The sequence below is a fragment of the Aptenodytes patagonicus genome, chromosome Z (assembly GCF_965638725.1).
Source record: "Aptenodytes patagonicus chromosome Z, bAptPat1.pri.cur, whole genome shotgun sequence".
Lineage (NCBI taxonomy): Eukaryota > Metazoa > Chordata > Aves > Sphenisciformes > Spheniscidae > Aptenodytes > Aptenodytes patagonicus.
The window spans coordinates 71,661,428-71,681,452 of NC_134982.1; the positions used below are offsets into that span (position 1 = coordinate 71,661,428).

Genomic DNA, 20,025 nt, shown 5'->3' on the forward strand with positions numbered 1-20,025 from the left:
CTTGTGAAATACAAACATACATATGTGTTAAACATATACAGAAGTGTGAGATCCTCAGACTTTTAAGTGAAGGTTTTAAGGTGAGCAGGTGATACCCATACTAGGCTTTTATGTATCCTTAACCCACAGCAAATGCAGAACAAAATGTGGCTCCGTGTCAGCCTCGATTTTAAAACTGTATTAAAATAACGTAACAAAAGCTGTATCACCAAAGCCACTATATTAGTCGTTAAGCAAACCTCGGAAAATCTATAGCGTTTAAATAACACAGAAATTGAAAGAAATGCTGTCATCTCTGAATCTGTTACTGACACCGCTTCACCGCGTTGTCACCTTTAACGTAGTAGAGGTGAGAAGCGGTATTCCCACAGAACACAATCGGCGATGTGCAGTGGCAGTGAAGACAACAGCAGGCAGGAGCAGTCATTTCGCTTACCAGCAGGTGACACTCTTGTCCTAGCTGCGGTTCTTCTTGCAAGGCTCCAAAAAAGAGCGGCCGGGGTGGGGGGCGGGGTAGCAGGAGGGGCCTGGGCGTGTTCTCTGGCGTTATTCATAGACACCCGAAGCGTCTGTCAGAGCTGCGTCCGTAGCAACTAGACCATTCCCTGCGGATTCGCAGTTTTCTTCCTGAAGACTTCAACCAATGCACTAAAAGTAAACTTCTTGGCTTTTAAATCTCAGTCCTTAGCTTTGCAAATAAATAGAATGTGTAACTTTTAGGTTTAACAGAAAAAAAGTGCACCACTCACTCTGCTAACAAAGCACCCAGGGAGGACTGGGTTCTGTGAGTCTGTTCTACAAATGCCATCCCCTCTCCCCCATCACACAGAAATGGTGGTGGCAACTGTTCAGGACGGATGTTAGCTACTTCTTCTTACCCATCTTGTGAAGCTGCTTAGTTAAAACTTTTTATGCAGTTCCAGTGCCTCAGACTTCAACCCCAAACACCACCAGAAATATTTAAGCTTTTTTGGAGTTCCTCCAACCTTTCCCCAGGTGCTGCCCAGTCTCTCCCATTGCCTCTGAAAGGTAGTGTGGTTGTCTCTGCCAGGTTACCCTGCACTTCAGGACTGTTGCCCAAACCCTGTCCCAGAGACGATCTTCATTTCACCACTGCCAGAGGGCCAGCACCTCTCTGAGAGAAGCAGGAGAGGAGTCCGGGACCTTTAGTTCCCCCTGTCGCAGCCCCTCCCTGCAGGGCGACAGTCAAAGTGGGAATAGGAATGAGAAGGAAGAGACCTTGCAGTAACGGGAGGGGACGCTTTTTTGAGAGGTGAAAAGAACAGCCTTCAGCCTGTTTTGGAGAGGATTTCCCTTTGTTCTCTTCAGTGACCAGAAGAATGACTGACATTGTGACACTGTTCACAACGGGATGCTCTACAGCAACAGTTTTAGCCCTGGGACTTGAGCATCTTTTTAGGATTGGAAAAGGAAAGCTACTATCAGGCAATTAATGTTTGCTGTATGGGGGAGCCTGCTTTCCTGCTGGAAATTTGCTAGGGACCCACAAATAAAACAAGAATGAAGGCCACTGCTCCAGAGAAAGTGAGCATTGCTCTTCATATGCACTCAGGTTGGAGTCCTGATAAGGATTTGCTTCATACATCTCCTGTGTCCAACCATGCATCCAGCATTGTTAAAGCACTTTGTAAGTATGCATGACCATCATCCATGCCTGGTTTTTTACAGTGTGCGGGGTTCAGGAGCAGAACAGCCATCAGCAGCTACCAGCGTAAGCATACAGAATTCCCACATGTCCTCTGATGGTGTAAATATTCGACTCCTTTGGAAACTAGGTCCTAGCAGTTATCTGGAGCCAAACGCCCAAAATCAGAAGCCACTTTTTAAATACTGGCAGAAAAGGAACAAGCTTCTTGTTCCAAACACGTTTCAAATGCCCTTGCACCTCAGTGAAAATATCCTGCACAGAAAATGTAGCACATTTCTGTCTCCATATATATTGTAAAGATAAAGTGTTAAATTTTAATCTCCAGGAAAGATACTAAAAAATGAGGCACAGTGTGACTGAGAAACTGTGCAAAATTCAGAAATTGGTGAGGCCCACAGGACTGATTATCCTCCATAGCATGTTCTGAAGGGGGATAGGGGAACAAGGGAGACTGTGAGACTCAGATATCCACTCTCGAGTCTGCAGAACCTAATTATCCAAAGGAAAGTATTCTTGGTCCTAAAGCAGAGTTGTTTCATCTACTGTTTTTGGTCTGGCTGTAGTGATAGTTCAAGGGCAATGCATTGAACACTAGTCTCTTCCATAAAAAATGTCAACTCAGAAGACAACCATCAATTGCACTCTTCCTCCACCAAAACCTGTGTTCTCCTACAGCTTTTGAATACAGCAACTACTTCCTGGAGGTGATCATCCACATCTCAACATCCCACTGTGGCCGTAGCGTATGGCTGAGAACTGGCAATTTCAGCACAGACCCTTTCCACAGCTGAAAAGGCTAAAAGCAGATTAAGGGAGGAAGAAAATCAGAGGCTGTGTTATAGTAAAAGAGACTTGGTCTTATCCAAGAGACAGATGTTTCTGCTCAGAGAACAGTTTCAGAAGATGTTGGGATTTGGAAAGAACTGCATTTGTTTATGATTTTCATAAGAGAAATATTTTCCTGTATCTGCTCTTTCAAGAATTTAATATTCCTATTTATGATCCTTGCAGATTGCACTGCTAAATATTTCAGCTGATGTAAAATGTGGTGACCGGCATTCCAGATACTTCAGGCTGCTTGATCTCAGCAGCCTAAAGCTAGTATCTCTGCAGGGTGAATGCACATTGTTTTCAAGTTGTATTTGGTCATGCCATTGGAGACTTTCTGCCTGAGATCTGTAAGCACGTTCATCACCTTCACCAGGGCAAGACAAGATGCTGTCCCTATGGCTTTAATCCCCCTATGCCCATACGGATTAGACCCTCGCAATAGTCCCATCTTCCTCATAGCCTAGTTCTGCAGAGATGTCTGTGGGCTCAGAAACCAGCAGTCAGGTTTGTGGCACATTCAAGTATGCATCTTGAAATCTCTATAGGACATCTGGTGCCAGCCAAATTAAGAATGAGAATAAATTAATCTTCCTCAGGATCAACTATGGACTGAGCTGTAAAGATGTGGAAAAGCCACTTACCAACTAGTCTGTGCCTTCTCTCATAGCCCCAAATGTGCATGTGTGTTCAGAAGGTGGCCTTGAAGCCAGTCAGGAAACACAGACCAGATGAAGAAATAGGTCTCATCTCTTGTAACTCAGCTGGTTTCCCAGAAAACTGACAGACATGGTGACAGAGCAATGGCCAATTCTGTGACAGGAGTCTGGATGAGCAAATCCCGCCCTCTCACAGTAAAATAAAACAAATCCTTGTGAGTTTTCCCTCCCAAACCCAGAGCCTTTCTGCCGTATCTGGAAGTCAGTGATCCTTTAGCTGAACTCTAAGACATACTTATAAAATCATATGCATCTTCTGGTTGTCATGCAATAGGCAGAAGAGATCTGCCAGACTTACCTTCTGAAAACCTGCAGTTCTGAAGGACATATGTTCAGTTCAGAGCAGACAGCAAGAGAGAAAGGGGGTTCTCGAGAATTTTAAATTGTACTTACCAAAGGGGCTGGTACAGTGTAGGTTTACTGCTGCACAATTCCTCTGATAGTGGAAGTATGACATCAGCCCCAGAGTGACTGAAACAGAAGACAAATAATCAAAATAGTGCTCTCCAGAGAAGCAGGCTGAAGACAGTGCCAGGTAACTATCTTAAAGGACCTCATACTTTCTGTCTCATTAATTATGGCTTTTAAATAGTCCTTAGTATAAAGAGTGGAAATAGAGAAATTATATAAACTGGAATGAGAGTCCTCATTTATTACTTGCATCTGTGGTATGTTCACAGACCAAATGTATTTCTTAGAGCTTTTTTTTCTTAAAGGTAAGTAAGCAAAAAAAAACCTGTAATAACTACTGCATTTTACAAAAATGGAGATTTTTTTTTTAGGACATGGATGTAGTAAAGGAATATTTTACCACTTCAGACAAAATGTTCTGGATTTTGTTCACTATATCCAACAGTCAAAAGTCATCAAATAAATATGCTCCCCAATAGCTAAAGTGACAATGCAACCTCATGGTTCAGCTTGCTGCGTTTCAGGATTGTTTGTTGCACTAGTGGAGACAACTCAGGCTCCTCCTGATACTTCCAGATGCCAATTTCCAGCATGCTGCAATCACTTATGTTTTTCATTACTCTTCCCTAGAACACAGCTAAATCCTAATAAACATCCGAAACTGTCAAGTCTTATAAATTCTCCTGTTGTGCTTAGACAAATAGTCCAACGTGTCTTTTTATCTTCATCAGCTGTATCCATCCATTCTCTGAGGTATTTCACAAACCAGTCTGAGGGCAAGTAATTTTATTATTTACCATACTATTTTCTTTCCCTCCAGACACTTTTAAAACCAAAAGCTGATGTAACATTCTAGCAGCAGACCTTAGCTAGGTGATTTAAATGCTGCTACACATACCTTCATTTTGTTCCACAGACCGTTTTCCTTGTCATGAAAAACAAAACAGAAATCCCTCGGGGAAAAAAAAAAAATCACAATCTCCAAGGTACTCATACAACAGCAAGCCACAAACAAAAACCTAGAACCTGCTTATATTTTTTCCAATGTTCTTCTGATTTCTCCATATTCTACATAATGGAGAAAACAGGAATTTTTGCAGTTAATTTATATTAACTCTTTATATATATATATAAAAATATATATATATTAACTTTTATATAAACTATATACTATAACTTATAGAGTTAATCTAAATTAACTTTTTAGTTAATTTAGATTAACTCTATAAATACAAAATTTTATAATTAAACCACCGTATGTTTAATATCTCCTTTTCTTCCGTTTTGCTAGTACTTATACACATGTATCTGAACTTTTTCTGAATTGTTTGTGCATGAGTTTTGACATTTGTTTATCATGGCATACATGATAACATGCAGCCTGCAATCTACTCAGAATAGTTTTTACTGAGTGGGTGTTAGGCTATGAGTAAGTGAGGGTGTACATGTAGATTAAAATCTCAGGTGACATTTAGAGAGATTTATTCTGGTGGTGAAACTCCTAATGGTTCCTACAGGGACAAGTCTTCCCCACCATGAGCATGTGACTGTAAATACGTCTCAGGAGTTAGGATACAAATGTCCCTACTATTTGTCGGGGGGGGGGGGGGGGGGGGGGGGGGGGGGGCGGGGAGAAAAGCAGATAAATGATTACAGATTCGTTAAATTTCTTATAAGCTTCCTGGCTGTTATCGAATGCCAAGCTGATTGCTCCTTGTACACCTTAGTGCACTCTGCCGCGCAGTGTGCTCAGTAGCATCCTGCAGCCAGTACATACGGGACAGCTGAAGAGAAAAAAATGCATTTTTCAGTGTTAAAAATCAATCTGTAATGTTCTTATCCCATTGGGAAACAGTTCCTAGGGGCTCTATGATTTCATTGTTAAAACATTAACACAGAGTGAGGTCTTAGCGGTGTTCCTCCCATTTTATAATTCATTTCCCCTTCCTCCTCCTCCCCCCACCCCCATTTTTTCCTAAACTGCCAGGTTTATCAGTTTTTTCTGCTTCTTGTTTTCTCTTTTCTGGATGTTCAAATCAGCAACAGTCATTGGCGTGGGGAGGAAATAACAGGAAGAAAGCACATGAAAGGCAGGGAGATAATTTTAGTGGCTGAGATGCCAAGGAGAAGTGGCTGTGAAAGGCTTGTGTGAGGCACAAGGGGAGAACAAAACACCTTTCTCCAGAGAAGACTGTAAATCCTCCTTGTCGACCAGCCCGTCACGGGCCAGTCTCGCCTGCACTCCAGCTGCTGACAGACCACCTCATGGCTTATTTAGCACCTCGTCTTCCACACAGGCAAAAGACAGGCAGCAAAAGCAGCCGCTTCCTCCTATCCACCGCCTTGTCACCAAGCCCGAAGCCAGAGATGTGGCATTATCATTTTCTCGACCGGTTTCAGGAGGGCCGCCTCGGCAGCAGGGTTTGTTCCCACCTCCCCACACCCTCAACAGCTCGGTGTTACCGCCGGCAGCTGGGCGTCCTGCAGGCGAAGTCCCCATCTTCCCCCTCCTCCTCTTCCAGTTATGGGTGGCTGCTCACCCCCCTCCGCCCACACTCGCCTTCCTTGCTGTTCCTCTCTCCCTCTGTCCCTGCTGTCGCATATAGGTTATAACAACACTCCCTCTTCAAGCGTTATCTCCCCCCTCTGTACCAGCTATGTCCAGGCGCTGGCAGCAGGGCCTGCGGGGAGCTCTGCGAGCAGAGGCCGGGGGCAGCCCTGTGCCCGTCACGATGGTTCCAGTCAGCTGCAGGACGCGGCTGAGCCCCTCAGCCAAGCTGGCAGCACCTCTGGGAAAGACTACTTAACAAAGGGCAAAAATGCCAGGCGAGCAGAGGAGTGACGGGAAAAAAACACAAAGTGAGAAACAGCAGTGCGACCACCAAGGTCAGCGAGGCAGGCGGGGGAGGCGGTGCTGTGGGCGCTGGAGCAGGGACTCCCCTGCAGAAGCTGGGGAGGACCATGGTGGAGCAGGTGGATGTACCCTGGGAACAGCATGAGGAGGAAGGAGTGGCAGAGAGGAGCGGTTATGGGCTGACCTCAACTCCCATTCCTCCTTCCTACTGGTCTGCTTGAGGGACGGAGGTGGAAGAGTTGGGAATGAAGATGAGCCTGGGAAAGAGGGAAGGTGCGGGGAAGGTGGTGTTTTAATTTTTGTTTTTGTTTCTCACTATCCAAGTCTATTTTAATTGGCAGTAAATCAAATTAATTTCCCCAAGTCAAGTTCGTATTGCCCATGACGGTAACTGGTAAGTGATGACCTTGTCTTTATCTCGACCCATGAGCTTTTTCACCTCGTTTTCTCCCCACGTCCTGTTGAGGAGTGGGAGAGCATCAGGATGGGCATCACACAGCCGGCCGAGGTCAGCCCACCATCCCCGCCTAGGTCCTTGCCTCAGAGAACATTCCATCACAAAGAATGATAGACAATGGCCCCCGAAAGATGAGAGCCCATTGTCCCTCTGTCACAGGGGAGATTTTGACTGCTTAAAGAACCACTGCCAAAGGTAGCAGCAACAGCTGAAGTAAGTATCTATTGAAGTAAGATATTGTAAAAGTGAGGCTTAACAGATGGCAAGGTTCACTCTATTACTTACTGCACAGAGGATATAATAATGATTCAAAGTTACCAATACAGAATATTAGTGCACTATAATACAAGATTATGCACGATATTGGTCACTTACCAAAGATCTGCAGTTGGTAAGGGGTCTCAGCCTCGAGGAGTAACCCTGAGAGGTGTCCCAGCTTAAGGGGAGATCACCGCCATGCAGCCATCTGCCTAGCAGGGAGAGCTCAAAGAAGGCTCACTTAGGCGGTCATATTTATGGAATAAAGTGGTTGGCTTGCAGTCAAATTACATGTGATGGAAAAGGTAAGCATGAGACTCCTTGTACCCACAACTTCCTTTGTTCCTTGACAAATGAGTCTTGGAAGAACCACCTGCTATTCTTGTGTTAATCACATGGTAGGTGTTCCAGTTTCCGAGCATCAGTGCTCACCATGTCACCCTGTTCCTGTGCGGGCTTTCAGAGAACAGGTTGGAACTAGAGAAGTTCTTGGCCCGGTTATGGCCTTTACTGCCTTTGGAGCCTGAACCAAACTGCCACTAGTTTGGTCAAGGAGTTGGGTCTGTCCATCACACCCGGCTCCAGAGGAGGCCCTGCATCTCTGGGCCAGGGGATGCAGAGATGACAGCTCTTTTTGTCCTCTGTGAGGCACTGCACAACAGGAACATGGCGAGGCCACATCGCTGTTCATTTATGGCACTTTAGCCCCCGTCTCCTTTTCCCTACCACATATCCACCCTTCTGGGACTTGCAACAACACTGAAAGGAGCAGGCTGCTCCACGTGCCTCATCCATGTGTGCCATCAATGCAGCCAGGTGGCATGCGGCTTGCACCTTGACCACCCAGGCCTCACAATGAGCTGCTTTCTCCTCACCTGCCTGGGAGGCTCCTCGGCGTGCCAGGGAGGACAGGGGGCACAGGCAGAGTGGGACAGCTGTGCCAGGAGGTGCAGAGGAGCAGTTGGCTGGTGCTCTTGGACCTTGACTTAAACAGCTCTGAAGTCTTTCTATCTACTGGGAACAGCTTGGCTTGCAGTTATGGAGAAACTGGCAGGGAGAGTGCATGGCAGCAGGAGGACAAGTGGTGACACAGGATTTCTTAGTGCCAGCCCTGGTGTTTGAAGGAAAGCTGGAAGCTGTGTGCTGTGGGGCAGCTGGTGATGGCGGCTGCAATGGAGACTATGGGACTGTACTGATCAGCACTGTCAGGATTTAGGCAGTGGGGGCTGCTAGTGGGCCAGGAACTGTCCTGTGCCCTAACAGCTGCATCCACCCAGCTCAGAAATGAACAAAAACAGCCCATCACACACCAAAATAGCAGCCAGCCAGGGGAACACATGGCACCACTGCTCAAACATATTTAAGAAAGAGCAGTAGGGGGGCTGGAGAAAACAAAAGAAACAAGCTGGAAGAGACACGTGGAAGATGTTGGGGACACAGCTGGAGATGCACACTTGGGAGAAGGTGCTTGATGCCAGAGGAAGGACGCCTCCAAGGTGACTGCGGCCTATGGGCAACTTATGCCAGGGCAGGGACAGTGGTGAGGAACTGCAGATGACCAACACTGGGGCAGGGACACACCCGAGGGGATATTGGCCCTGTTCTAGATAAACAACACAGGATCCAAAACAATACAACATAATCCTTCAAAATACCTCAGGTCAAGTTTCTTTGGGGAAAGGAAGCAGGGCAAGCAATGCACTCAAGAGGAGCCTGAACTTCTCTCTCTTTAGCCCATTCTCCTCATTCCCCTTGGATCTTCCCTTGTTCCTGCAGCTTCCCTCACTTGCTTTCTCATTCTGTCTCCTCTTTGGACCCCTGATCCTCTACCTCTTTTCATCCTTCCTTCCCAACTATTCTGGCAGGTCCTAATTCTCCCTCACTCCTTCCACTGCACAATCTCTTCCCCATCCTTGCCAGCTCCCAAGTCTCCTGCCCTGTCATGCATGCATGCTGTAAAGGCAGAACAAGTGTAACTTTTTGACTTCCACATTCTCAGGGCAGAGAGCAGGACTTAAAGCAAAAAGCTGATCTTTCCCATCATAGCTACATTTTTTTTTTTTTCCCTCGGGGCCTACTAAATCTATCATGTCTACCAGTGACACCTCCTCTCAATGGAAATCGCCCCCCCAACACACACACATATCTTCACAATTTAATGCACAGAACACCTCCACAGTCTGTATAAGTACCGTAAAAGCTCGTTTCCCATCCATGTCCTCATACTCATTTTCAATTAACTTCCTTTCACCCCAACTCCCTTTGCAATAAAGCAGCTTTCCCAGCTTGCCCTGGATTCCTCGCATGCGCCTCTCCTTCCCTTGCTGCATCTCCCATTTGCCACTCTCCAAAACTCTGTGCTCAACTTACACTCAACAGCAGCAGGAACTGCCATTGTACAGCTGTCGATGTTACATGCCACCAAGTGCAAATGTGCGGACGCTGGAAGCAAGAGTGATTCAGATCTGCTTCTACTCAGACAGCTTGCCTAGCAATCACCTTCACCATTTGCCTCTGCCATGAAAACTGTGCTGCTATTCTGCAATACAGAATGTCAGCCAAAAGGCACACATTAGTCAGGAGCCATTATTTGAAAATAACTTATTATTTAAAATTTTTTTAGTAATTGTTTACATATTGGCATTTCTAATTAAGAAAGAAGAAAAAGATAACAAAAGAGTAATAAGGAAGAGTGGTTAGAAAGGAAGAGTGGTTACTCATGGTTGGAAGGAAATGGTTTGGACCAACTGGGCTTAGGAGTAAAATATTGTTGGGAGAAGTTTAGTCCATAAATCCCGCAACAATGACTTTCCTGAGTTTTACTTAGCCCATCCGATGAGGCATGCAGAGCCAGTGATTAACTAGTGGGAGTCACAGGAAATGCTGAAACAAAACTCCTCTAACTCGTCATAGCCTCGATGACTTCCTCTGCTTTTTGAACCAGCTTTATGAAGACTGTCAAGAATGCACACAATTTTCTTTGGCACTACCCTTAACTGGATCAAACGCTAAAGAGGTCAAATGATTCCAGCACAAACCTGGCTGCATCAGTTGGTAATTCCCATACACTAAAGGGATCCTCAGGTAGTCTCAAAATAGTTAAAATTTTTCTTTGCAGCCATGGGGAGAAGAGGAGATTCATTGCAGCCAACATGGCAATGTTTTCCTTAAATGTATTTAGAGGGTGCCAGTGAAAAATTCTTTGTATTAACAAGTCTGGTTTTTATTCCTTGTCTCCTCATAGTGCAGTACTCTAACTTCTTGGGTTTCCTGCATTCCCACATAACATTGTTTTCTATGTTAACCTGAGCACCAGTAATTATGTCATAATACTATTACCCCACAAATAAATAAATTGCATGGACTGAGGATCCCATACTTCTTCAACCACAAGCTAATATGGTTTGCTAATACTAATGGACTGAATTCTGTTTGTCTGTCACCTCCAAAATGCTGTGTAAGCAAGATGATTAACCCTATGTCTACATCAGTGAGCAGCTCAGTGCAGTAAGAATGGAAACACCTGGTGATGTTCCAGAGAGGTTAGTTTAGACTAGTTGCACTCTGCTACCATGGACAAAATGATCATCAGATGGCAGTGTCTATCAGTTGCACACCAGGAGCTCACCATCTCCTAGCTAAATTTCATCCAAATAGAATCCAGTTCACACACTCCAAGACTGTCCTGGGGGTTGAAGCATGCAAAACGGAGACAACTGGGAGGATCTCTTCAAAAGCACATTCCTAATCAAACACAAATGTGAATGTAGACACATTAAGTACAGATCTGCTAAGGAAAAATAAAGTTGAAATGACAAGGCATTCACTTATTACAATTAAAATTTGAGGTTTCTTTAGTCCTTTCCTCCCTAAGGCTCTGAAGCCATTCTCAAGTTTATGTTTCATGGCACTGTTTTAAATTATTGTCCTCTTCGCAATTTACAAACGTAGAAGTGGAGAGAGACAGATTAAATGACTTGCCCAAAGTCACAGTACAAATCATAAGCAAAATAGGATATAAAACTTTTCCAGCTTCCTCATGTGTTTCTGCCACAAACTTGTACCACACCTTTCATTCTGATACTCAGAAAAAACAAAGGATTTAGGACTGTATCTATATGTTAGATTATTATTAGCAACACATCCCTACTAACAACTCATCCAGTAGGAAATGAGTTTAGATATAATATGAAAATATATCTCTCATTTCTTTTGTTGAATCTTTCTTTTCTTTGTGAATGATTTTAGCCTGACTTTCCAGTTGGGAAGACAACCACAGGACTCATAAAAATGTGCTTTATCTTTAATTACATCTTAAAATGAATACCAAAATGCTAGTGAATCACACTATAAAATATACTGAAAATTGTTTTCCAAGTCAATCATCTACATTTTTCTGTAACCAGTTGGCAACTTTGATTAGCAGTTCTCTCCTTTCCATATTTTCAAATTTTGTAAACTCCAGTAGTAGAGTAGTAGCCACTCTCTCATCCTCTTCCAGTGTAGCATTATAAAAAACCTGCAACTGAAGAAATAAACACATGAGCTTAGTTCACATAACTTCACTTGCAGCAAGCAACTGTGTACCTGACATGCTTTAGATAGAAGTGCATAGAAAAGGGGGAGATGGCAGAAAGTAAGAAAGGGATGGGGCAAGCTTACTGACTAACACTAAGGTTGGAAAGCTCCTTGCACATCAGGAACGTGCCCTTTTGCCATCCCTCTGAAAATCCTTTCAAATGCAGCCAACTTCACTAGTACTGGTGGTACCACACGGTGTCTAGCACTAGGTAGGTAGCAGAATCCTTGTGTGCTGCCTGCTCTACAGTCACAGAACAAGAAGTCTTTTCTATCAGTCTAATGAGAAGAAGACAAGAGAGGACTGAAGAACAGCAAAGAAATACATGGGGGGAGCAGGAAATGAACAAGAGGAGCAATGAGATAGGTGGCAGCATGACAAGCAGGAACCTAACATGCCAGCAGCCCAACTTTTGGTACATTTCCTGTAGACATCATGGCAAAGGTGATCTCTACAGATAGATTTTAAAAAGGAAAATGAGAGAGCTTTGATAATATTTATTGGGACTCAGTTCCAAACCTGAAGGTTAATTTAAAGGCTGGCATTGGGCTATTGCTTTTTGCCATTCCAGGGAATTAACTTGTCCCTAAAGAACAAAAGGTGAAAAATTTATAGTTCATGAATGTTCAAGAGAGATTTCTTTGATTTTAGGAGCTAAGACTCTGAATTTGCTCTCCTCATTAAGCATCCCTTCTCAGTTACTTGCTATACGCATGCATCAATCAACAGCAAAAAAGGGAAGCAAAATTTTTCTTGTAATGACAGATACTAATAGTTCAGGGCTGGCACAGAGATGTGCATCACATGCAGACAAGCACAAAAGCTGAGCTGTTAAGAAAATAATATTTTGGGAAAGAATCTAGGGAGACATGAACTGGAGGCGAAAGAACAAGAAAAGAGAATGAAACAAGCAGTGATAGTTATTGATTTGTCCCAGGCACTAACACGTGTATTATTGTGGGGAATAAAATAAGACAGCCTACAGCCACCTCCCACAGATTTCCACCCTTCAGCAGATTTCCCAAAACCCATTCCCTTTTTCCAGATGTACAGCAGTCCAGTTATAAAGTATTGTTCATGGGCTCATCTGGGCTGCCACGCAATCAAAAGGAAAGAACCATATGACACGTGCAGGCCATCTGTTCAGCGCATGGACAGGCAACCTCTTACGCTGCAACCACACAGAGCCGGACAACATCCACCCCTGCACAAAAGCTCACTTTCATGCCATGCTTAACAACCAACCGCACACACAGACTGCAGAGCTGTGGGTGCATGTTCATATGTTTATTTTGCAGATGAGGAAGTACCATTTTTCTCAATGTCTCAACACAGCAACACTAAACAATACATTCTATGATTTCTTTAAAAAACAAGAGATTTAAAAACCTGTATTTACAAACTGGCAATAAAGTTAAAACTAACTGCTTCTCTGATTTACCTCTTGGATCTGTACATCTGTATTGACAAATCTTCCCATGATTTTTAATACATCATGTAATAATTCCTTTCCATACCTGTAAAATTGAGATAAAGGTCCTTCAAACAGCATGTTAGCAAATATACTACATTTCATCTCATTTGAAAACACTCCCACTATTTAGTTATTATTTACCATGTTGGAAATACCAACTAAGCTGAAGTTTGCAATTGTGTACTTTTTTCCCCCCTTTTAAAGAAATATCATTAACATTCAATTTAGACATTTGAGCAGGATGAAGCACATTAATTACCCTTCATTTTCATTTTCTGGTAAGATCTGGTATTTCTACTTTGGTAACATGAATTCTTTGCTTGAAACAGATAATCTTTGTGAGTCTATACAGCCAAACTGAGCTAGAAAGGCTAACCAGTAATGATTCTAACAGCTTGGTGTTTCTGTTGGTGTCTTGAGGATGGTGTATAAATTAATGCCCACACTATTCTTTTAGTTTGAAAATAATGGGTCAGTTTCCCAGCAAATTTCTCATCAGTATGGAACGCAGAAAAGCTCTGTAAGGGAACAAGTTGGTGTGACACAAACCTGCTTCAACTTGCCTTTTCTGGCGTTAGCACTACAGATAGACATTTGAATGCTCCCAGATGGCGGGTCTTGGTTATGCTGCCACTAATGGCTCCCGATGGACTCCCCTGCCACAAAAGGCAGCAGGAATATACTCTGTGACAGCCCTGCTGCTTTTCACCATTGCCAAGGTCAAACAGACATCAAAATACTTGATTTGCTCGAGACAGGTAGCCCAAGCTCACCTGCAGTTTACCTGCATCAGTGCAGGGAGGCTGGAGATGGGTTGGGACTTAAGTCAGGGAATAATGCTGTAGTTGGTCCTTGCAGCGATAGTAAACCTGTATGCTCCAATCCCCCATCTCTCCATACTCTCTTTGGAAAAGAGGTTACAATATTACTCCAGCATTTTACACCCACGCTTGTGAAATGCTAGTGGATAAACGCATTTCTACAGTCACATTTTCCAGGAAATTTAACACTTAAAAGCACTGAAACAGTCATGAACAGACTGATTTTTAAAGCATTATGTGTCTGACAGGAGCTCTTCTTTGACATTAAGCCTTGATCAGAGTTGAATCCTGAAAACCCTGCTCTGCATACTTAAGGAATTGCATTAATCATTACAAAAAAGCCATCTCTGGAAGGAAAATCTGCATTTTACAGCTGGATTTTACAGCTCAAACATAAAGATGGAGGAAGAAGCCAAAGAGCCACAGAAATAAAGGGAACCCAAAGCTGGTTGCTTACCATACCTTTCACTTAAAAGTGGCCAATTTTCCGTAACAAATTCCCAGGCTATACGGTGCCCAATATCCTTAGTCACCACATAGAAGATGATGATTGAAGTACAATTGGAAGAAAATAATGTATCGCTGAGTCCATATTGCAAGTATCTGTTAGAAAAGAAGGCAATAATTGTACCTATCACTTGCTGTTTAACAGTGATAATCTGGAGAGATCATCCAGTTAGGGAAAATTCCTGTCTCAACAAATACCAGAATGTGGAAGGTTACACCAAAGTTGGTGTGACTCTGAGCTGTGTATTCAGCTTGGGTTTTGTCCTTACATTGGTGAAATCCCCTGTTCTTGCACACTGTCTCTCCGCTTCTCAGTAAAATGAGGGTGTAGCACATCAGGTGGATATACGTGCTTTTCTTATCTGTGTTGCAGAAAGACAACCACTCCTACCAGATAACCCTGTGGAAGGGCAAACTGCTTCACAGTTTCTGGAGACTCACTTTGCTGTGACACACATGGAGCCTGGAGAGTGAGCCAGCAGTGAGACACTCCGTTATGCAGATGGCACCTGTTTATAGGGTCCCCTATAAAAAGACCCAGTAACAAGGGGTCTTGGATGTTTTCATGGGGGCCAAGGCATGATTTCAGAAGTATTTAAGGAACTACCTGCCAATGATGTCAGTGGCAGTGAGTGCCTGAATATCTTGAAAAAGTAAGTAACTATTCTCTTTGTTGCCTCAATGTATCACCTTGCATGCTCCTACTTTCAAGGACTGTTAAAGACTTATCTTCTCATAGGGTCTTGCAGGCAGCTGCTTTATGGGTAGAGTAGATGAGCTGGGTTTCTCCCATTTGCATGCCACCACCATGCTTAACAGAATGGACAAAATATACTGAGGGCCAGGAAAAGCCCAGCTTAACATTCCTCACACCAAAAGACTTTCAGGGTGGCATTTAGAAAAATAGATTGGCTTATCAGCTACTGAGGCACAGGGAGGAAGGAGGTCACCACAATTCCCTGAGCTTGTCAGGGACCAGTGCTAGCCTGTGCCAATGACAAAGTCAATAAAGGACCATAGGTCAGGTGGAAAATCAGCATAGCTGACTGGACATCTCTTCACAACCCATCTTGCCTTCTTCTCAGGCATATTTGTTCTGTCTTCTCAAATGACTGCCATCACAAGAGCAGGTGGCTGGCAAGAGAAACATCTCTGCTACTTTCAGAGCTTTAGACCCATTGAGTTTATGCCAATTCTTGGATGATCAGTCTTTAGGCCATCACTGGCAAATTTCTGTCTGGACGAATCCATTAGGTAATGTGGACATGACAGATTAGAGAATTCAGCTTCAACATCTTTTTACTGATAAAGTGAAAAGATTTTATATGGATGCCAGTGAAAGATAATACAGTATTCCAAAATGTGTTCAGGAAGTGTTTGGACAACACTCCTAGATATATGGCTTAACTTTTAGGTTGCCCTACATGGAGTCAGGAGTCTGACTTGATGATTTTTGTGGATCCCTTCCAACTCAGGATATTCTATGATTCTATGATTCTATGAAGCTGGAAATTTAAAAAAATTACTTTTCAGTGTGAGTCTGCACTTCAAATGGTGAACAGCTTGCTAGTAAGTCTATTTTTATTTTTGCCCTTAACCTGGGTGATTTTGCTTCCACACAGAGGCTAAACAGACTATGACACTTTAGTTTGGAAACAAAATAAGCAGGAGAGAAGGAGTATGGGAAAATTATATAAAATCATAAATGCTAGGGAAAAATGTCAAAGCAAATTATGATAATTAGTGTTTCTTACAGTGCAGAGAGTAAGGGCAGCCAATGGGTTCCAAGTTAAAAAAAACAATAAAAAATAGGTTTGAAACAAACCAAATGGACGTATGTTTTCACACAACATGCAATTATATTATGGGATGTATTCCCATAGTCTGCTATAAAGCCTGAAGGTTTAATTTTAGTTCAAAAAAGTCACTAGATATATTGACAGAAGACAGGTCCAGTGTTAGACAGGACACACTAGTTACCAGCTCAGGAAATCCCTTTCTCAGTGATTACCAACATCTGGGATGCTATACCAGCAGAAGGATCATTTGTTTGCCCTGTTTATCATACTTTTTCTGTAAGAAAACTCTTAAGACTCTTCCAGTGGTCTACAAGACACATGCTTTTGGGGCAGGCAAACCTCCATCAGGTTTGCACAGTACAGTATTTGTGTTCTTATGATTTACTTCTATATACACAATGATATACTTTCATCAAGGTCACCTGTAAAGTAACCATGACTCTTTGGCACAGCTCATGGCAGAGAGCAAGATGTCTTTATCCTCCTTTGTGGAGTCGGTATGGTTATACATTTCCCATGCAAAATTCCATTCTTTATCACTTCCCACTGCAACACCATAGCAACAGACCGTTCTTCTAATTAAAAAGGGAATTCTGCAAAGCAAAATATGATTAAAAGGTACTGTATTGTTGTAAAATCAAAACCAGCAGTTAACGCATTACTGAAAAGAAATGTTTATTTACAGTTAAAAGATGCACAAGAAAGGAAATATAAAACAGCAATCTAAATAAAGCTAGGAAATTTCGTGCTTTATTAATGATTTAAACATTTAAAAAGCATGCAGTTTAAAGGCAAACCAAAAATGTTTTTTAGAACAGTTGGACCAAGCTATTTTGTGCACATACAGTGTCAATGCCACTCTTCCACATCACAGCCCAGGACAGGGATCACACCATTAAAGAGTGTACTGCTGCATATAAGCAACATCCCAGACAAGCGTTTTCAAAGTTTCTTCAGTGAATGCATCCAGTAGGAAGAGCCATGTGCAGCACAAATGGAAACAGAAGGGACATTTCTTCATGCAACAGGCAGCCTCCTATTACTCCCACCCCAGGGGAGAGTCCTCAACATGGCGATGAAATTTCATAACAGAAACTAAATGCAAACATTATCAGTGTAATACTCCACTTCATGTGCAAACGCTGAACAGAACACTTCTCCTGTGGCAATGATGTGTCCCTGACATCAAGACATTTTCAACACTTTCCAGTGATAGCAATGTATTCTACTATGCAGGCTATCTGAAAACAGTTTAAATTAATGGTTTTTTGGACTAATTCTCTGTAGGAGAATGGGTCCCATTGCTACAAATGAAACATTTAACTTCCCAATGGCATACTGTTAATCTGCTTAGCGTTACAGAAGTCCAAGATTGTAAGTAGAGTTGTAAAAACTATCTTCCATTAGATCAGGAGATAGACTTGGAAAAACAGAAGTTTCTGGTCACAAAAGCCATTCTTCAGGCCCAAAACTGGAAGTAGCAAATTCAAATTTAAATATAATTTGAGAAAAATTCCTGAGTTTCAGTAGACCATCCTAGAGAAAATGGGGATGATACCAGCAGAAAGAGAGACAATATTAGTCAGAAGGAAGGCTATATGACAGCAATCTTCAAAGCAAAAGGTAGAGACAAGTAAGTTATAAACTCTGGAAACTAAGAAGCACTAGTGGGAATGAGGGAGAGCGTTGGGTGTTTTGCATGACAGAGATCACTTGTTAAGAAGTGAAAATGCAAGATGCAGGGATTTTGATAGTCCTGTTGTGGGTGGGGGATTTCACTGGCATAATAACAGAAAGTGTGGGCATGTTTTATTTTTACTGCAAAAAATAGTTTGGATTCATTTTCCTGGATATGTGCTGGAACGTAAGGGATTTGCCACCAAGAATGATGCTTACTGAGACTGAGTGGTTATGTCAAGGTAAAGAATAGTCCTGCGAGGAATCCTTTTATGACAGATCTAATTTGAGTTACAGGGTCTAGTAATTTGATTAATAATAATTTCATAACGTTGCAGAAAGAGGCCATGGTAGGGTGATAACAGGGTAAAGCTGCTTTGGCTAAAATACAGCTATTTATTTTGCTACAGCAGCTGTTCCAAGTTTCAAGAAAATGTTGGTTACTGAGTGTAAAGTTGTCGTGGGTGAAGAGTAAATAGACAAGCTCTGTGCATCATTTGGCTGCAGCTCTGATGTTCAGCATTCAAGGCAGGCTGTACGGGCAGCCTACTATGGGACAATGGTCTACTGGCTGGTAACATCTACAGTGTCGCTTAAGTGGTTTATGTTGTATAGTTCACAGAGGAAGTACACTGTGGTCCAGAGGGACTTCGGAGCTTGAGGTTCTATTAGATGAGGGGCGGGGCCTATTAATCTTGATATTTTTTCTGTGAGTGGTTGTGTGGTTTGATATTACTGGCTTGCCAGGATTCTCTCATTTCTGGATCTTGGGGAGGACGCAAAAAGCTGCTGGGAAGAAGGGTGGATTATTTTACGTTGTTTTCCTGGAGCCAACGCAGAAGTGACATAGTGATTTCTTAACTTTTGAGGGCAACAGCAGTATATGGTTACCTTTAGTAAATAACGAAAATGTACAGCAACATTGTCCCTCCCTCTAGACTCATTTCCTTCTTTCAAAAGAAGACAAGCCAGTAACAGCACCACAGAGAATACATTAATTTAGCTAGCCCCATGTCACTCCTAGAAGCAAAAAAGAGTAAAACTGAGAAACTGGGAATCACAGCTCTTGGCTTGTTATCTCCACAGAACAGATAAAAATGCACTGTATCAAGTCCAGTTAAGTTCTGCCGGGAACTGTTTGGAAACGTTCAGCTGCAAGTTGACCACCTTATCTGAAAGGGAAAACCATTACTCCCTTCCAGAGCTGTGAGAATCCTACTGGGTTCCACCTGTGGCAGAACAGCTATAGTGTGCTGTTATGAATTTTACTTGCAGAATGGAGAACATAAGAGCATCTAAAGGGATCTGTCTGTGAAATATGAGTCAAAAGTTAATTGTGCCCTTTTCCTTCTTCTACCCAGCATATGAAAAGCCTCCTCTTTAATGGAACAGGAACTGTGATCTGTCATTTGAAACGTAGGAAGTGTCCTACCTCCTGTTTCTTCTTCCTTAAAGCATGATCATTTTTTTCACTTAATAAAATTCACAGTTGCATTTTTTTCCACACTTATAGCCATGTAAAGTGTGAGGCTGTAAAGTCCCTTTGAACTTATCTCAGTGCCAGGAAGAACAGCGAAATTAATCTTCTCCATCTAATTCAAAACCAGATCAGCTAATGTATTTCACAGACTTTTCAGCTCTTCAACTCAGATAAGGTACGTAGTATTCCACCAGGAAAAAAAAATATTTCAAATATTGTTAATAGAGGAAGATAAGTGACTATTTTGAAAACAGCCTGAGAATTCAGCATAGCATTGTTGCTTTTAGTGTGGGATAGTAAGAATATTCTCTCTGGAACATAACAGAATGTATTTAGGCTATTTAAACTTTGCAGTTTAACTGCAAAGCACAATTTGGTTTTTATGAGGATGATCACTATGAAGGTATTTAAAAAGCCACAAACATAAAAGTACAAGTTCAGCTTACTTAACCAACTACATACATCAACAGAGATACAAGTAACAACAAAATA

At 42.5% G+C, this 20,025-nt stretch overlaps 1 protein-coding gene across 1 annotated transcript in view; it reads right to left on the bottom strand.

Annotated features, from left to right (window-relative positions):
• Positions 1 to 11,485: 11,485 nt before the first annotated feature.
• LVRN (laeverin) overlaps positions 11,486 to 20,025 on the bottom strand; it is a 40,797-nt gene continuing 32,257 nt past the window's right edge. The window contains 4 exon segments of the mRNA XM_076363011.1: positions 11,486 to 11,721; positions 13,217 to 13,292; positions 14,533 to 14,673; positions 16,799 to 16,969. Of these exon segments, the coding sequence (XP_076219126.1) occupies positions 11,575 to 11,721; positions 13,217 to 13,292; positions 14,533 to 14,673; positions 16,799 to 16,969 (535 nt within the window). The 3' untranslated portion in view covers positions 11,486 to 11,574.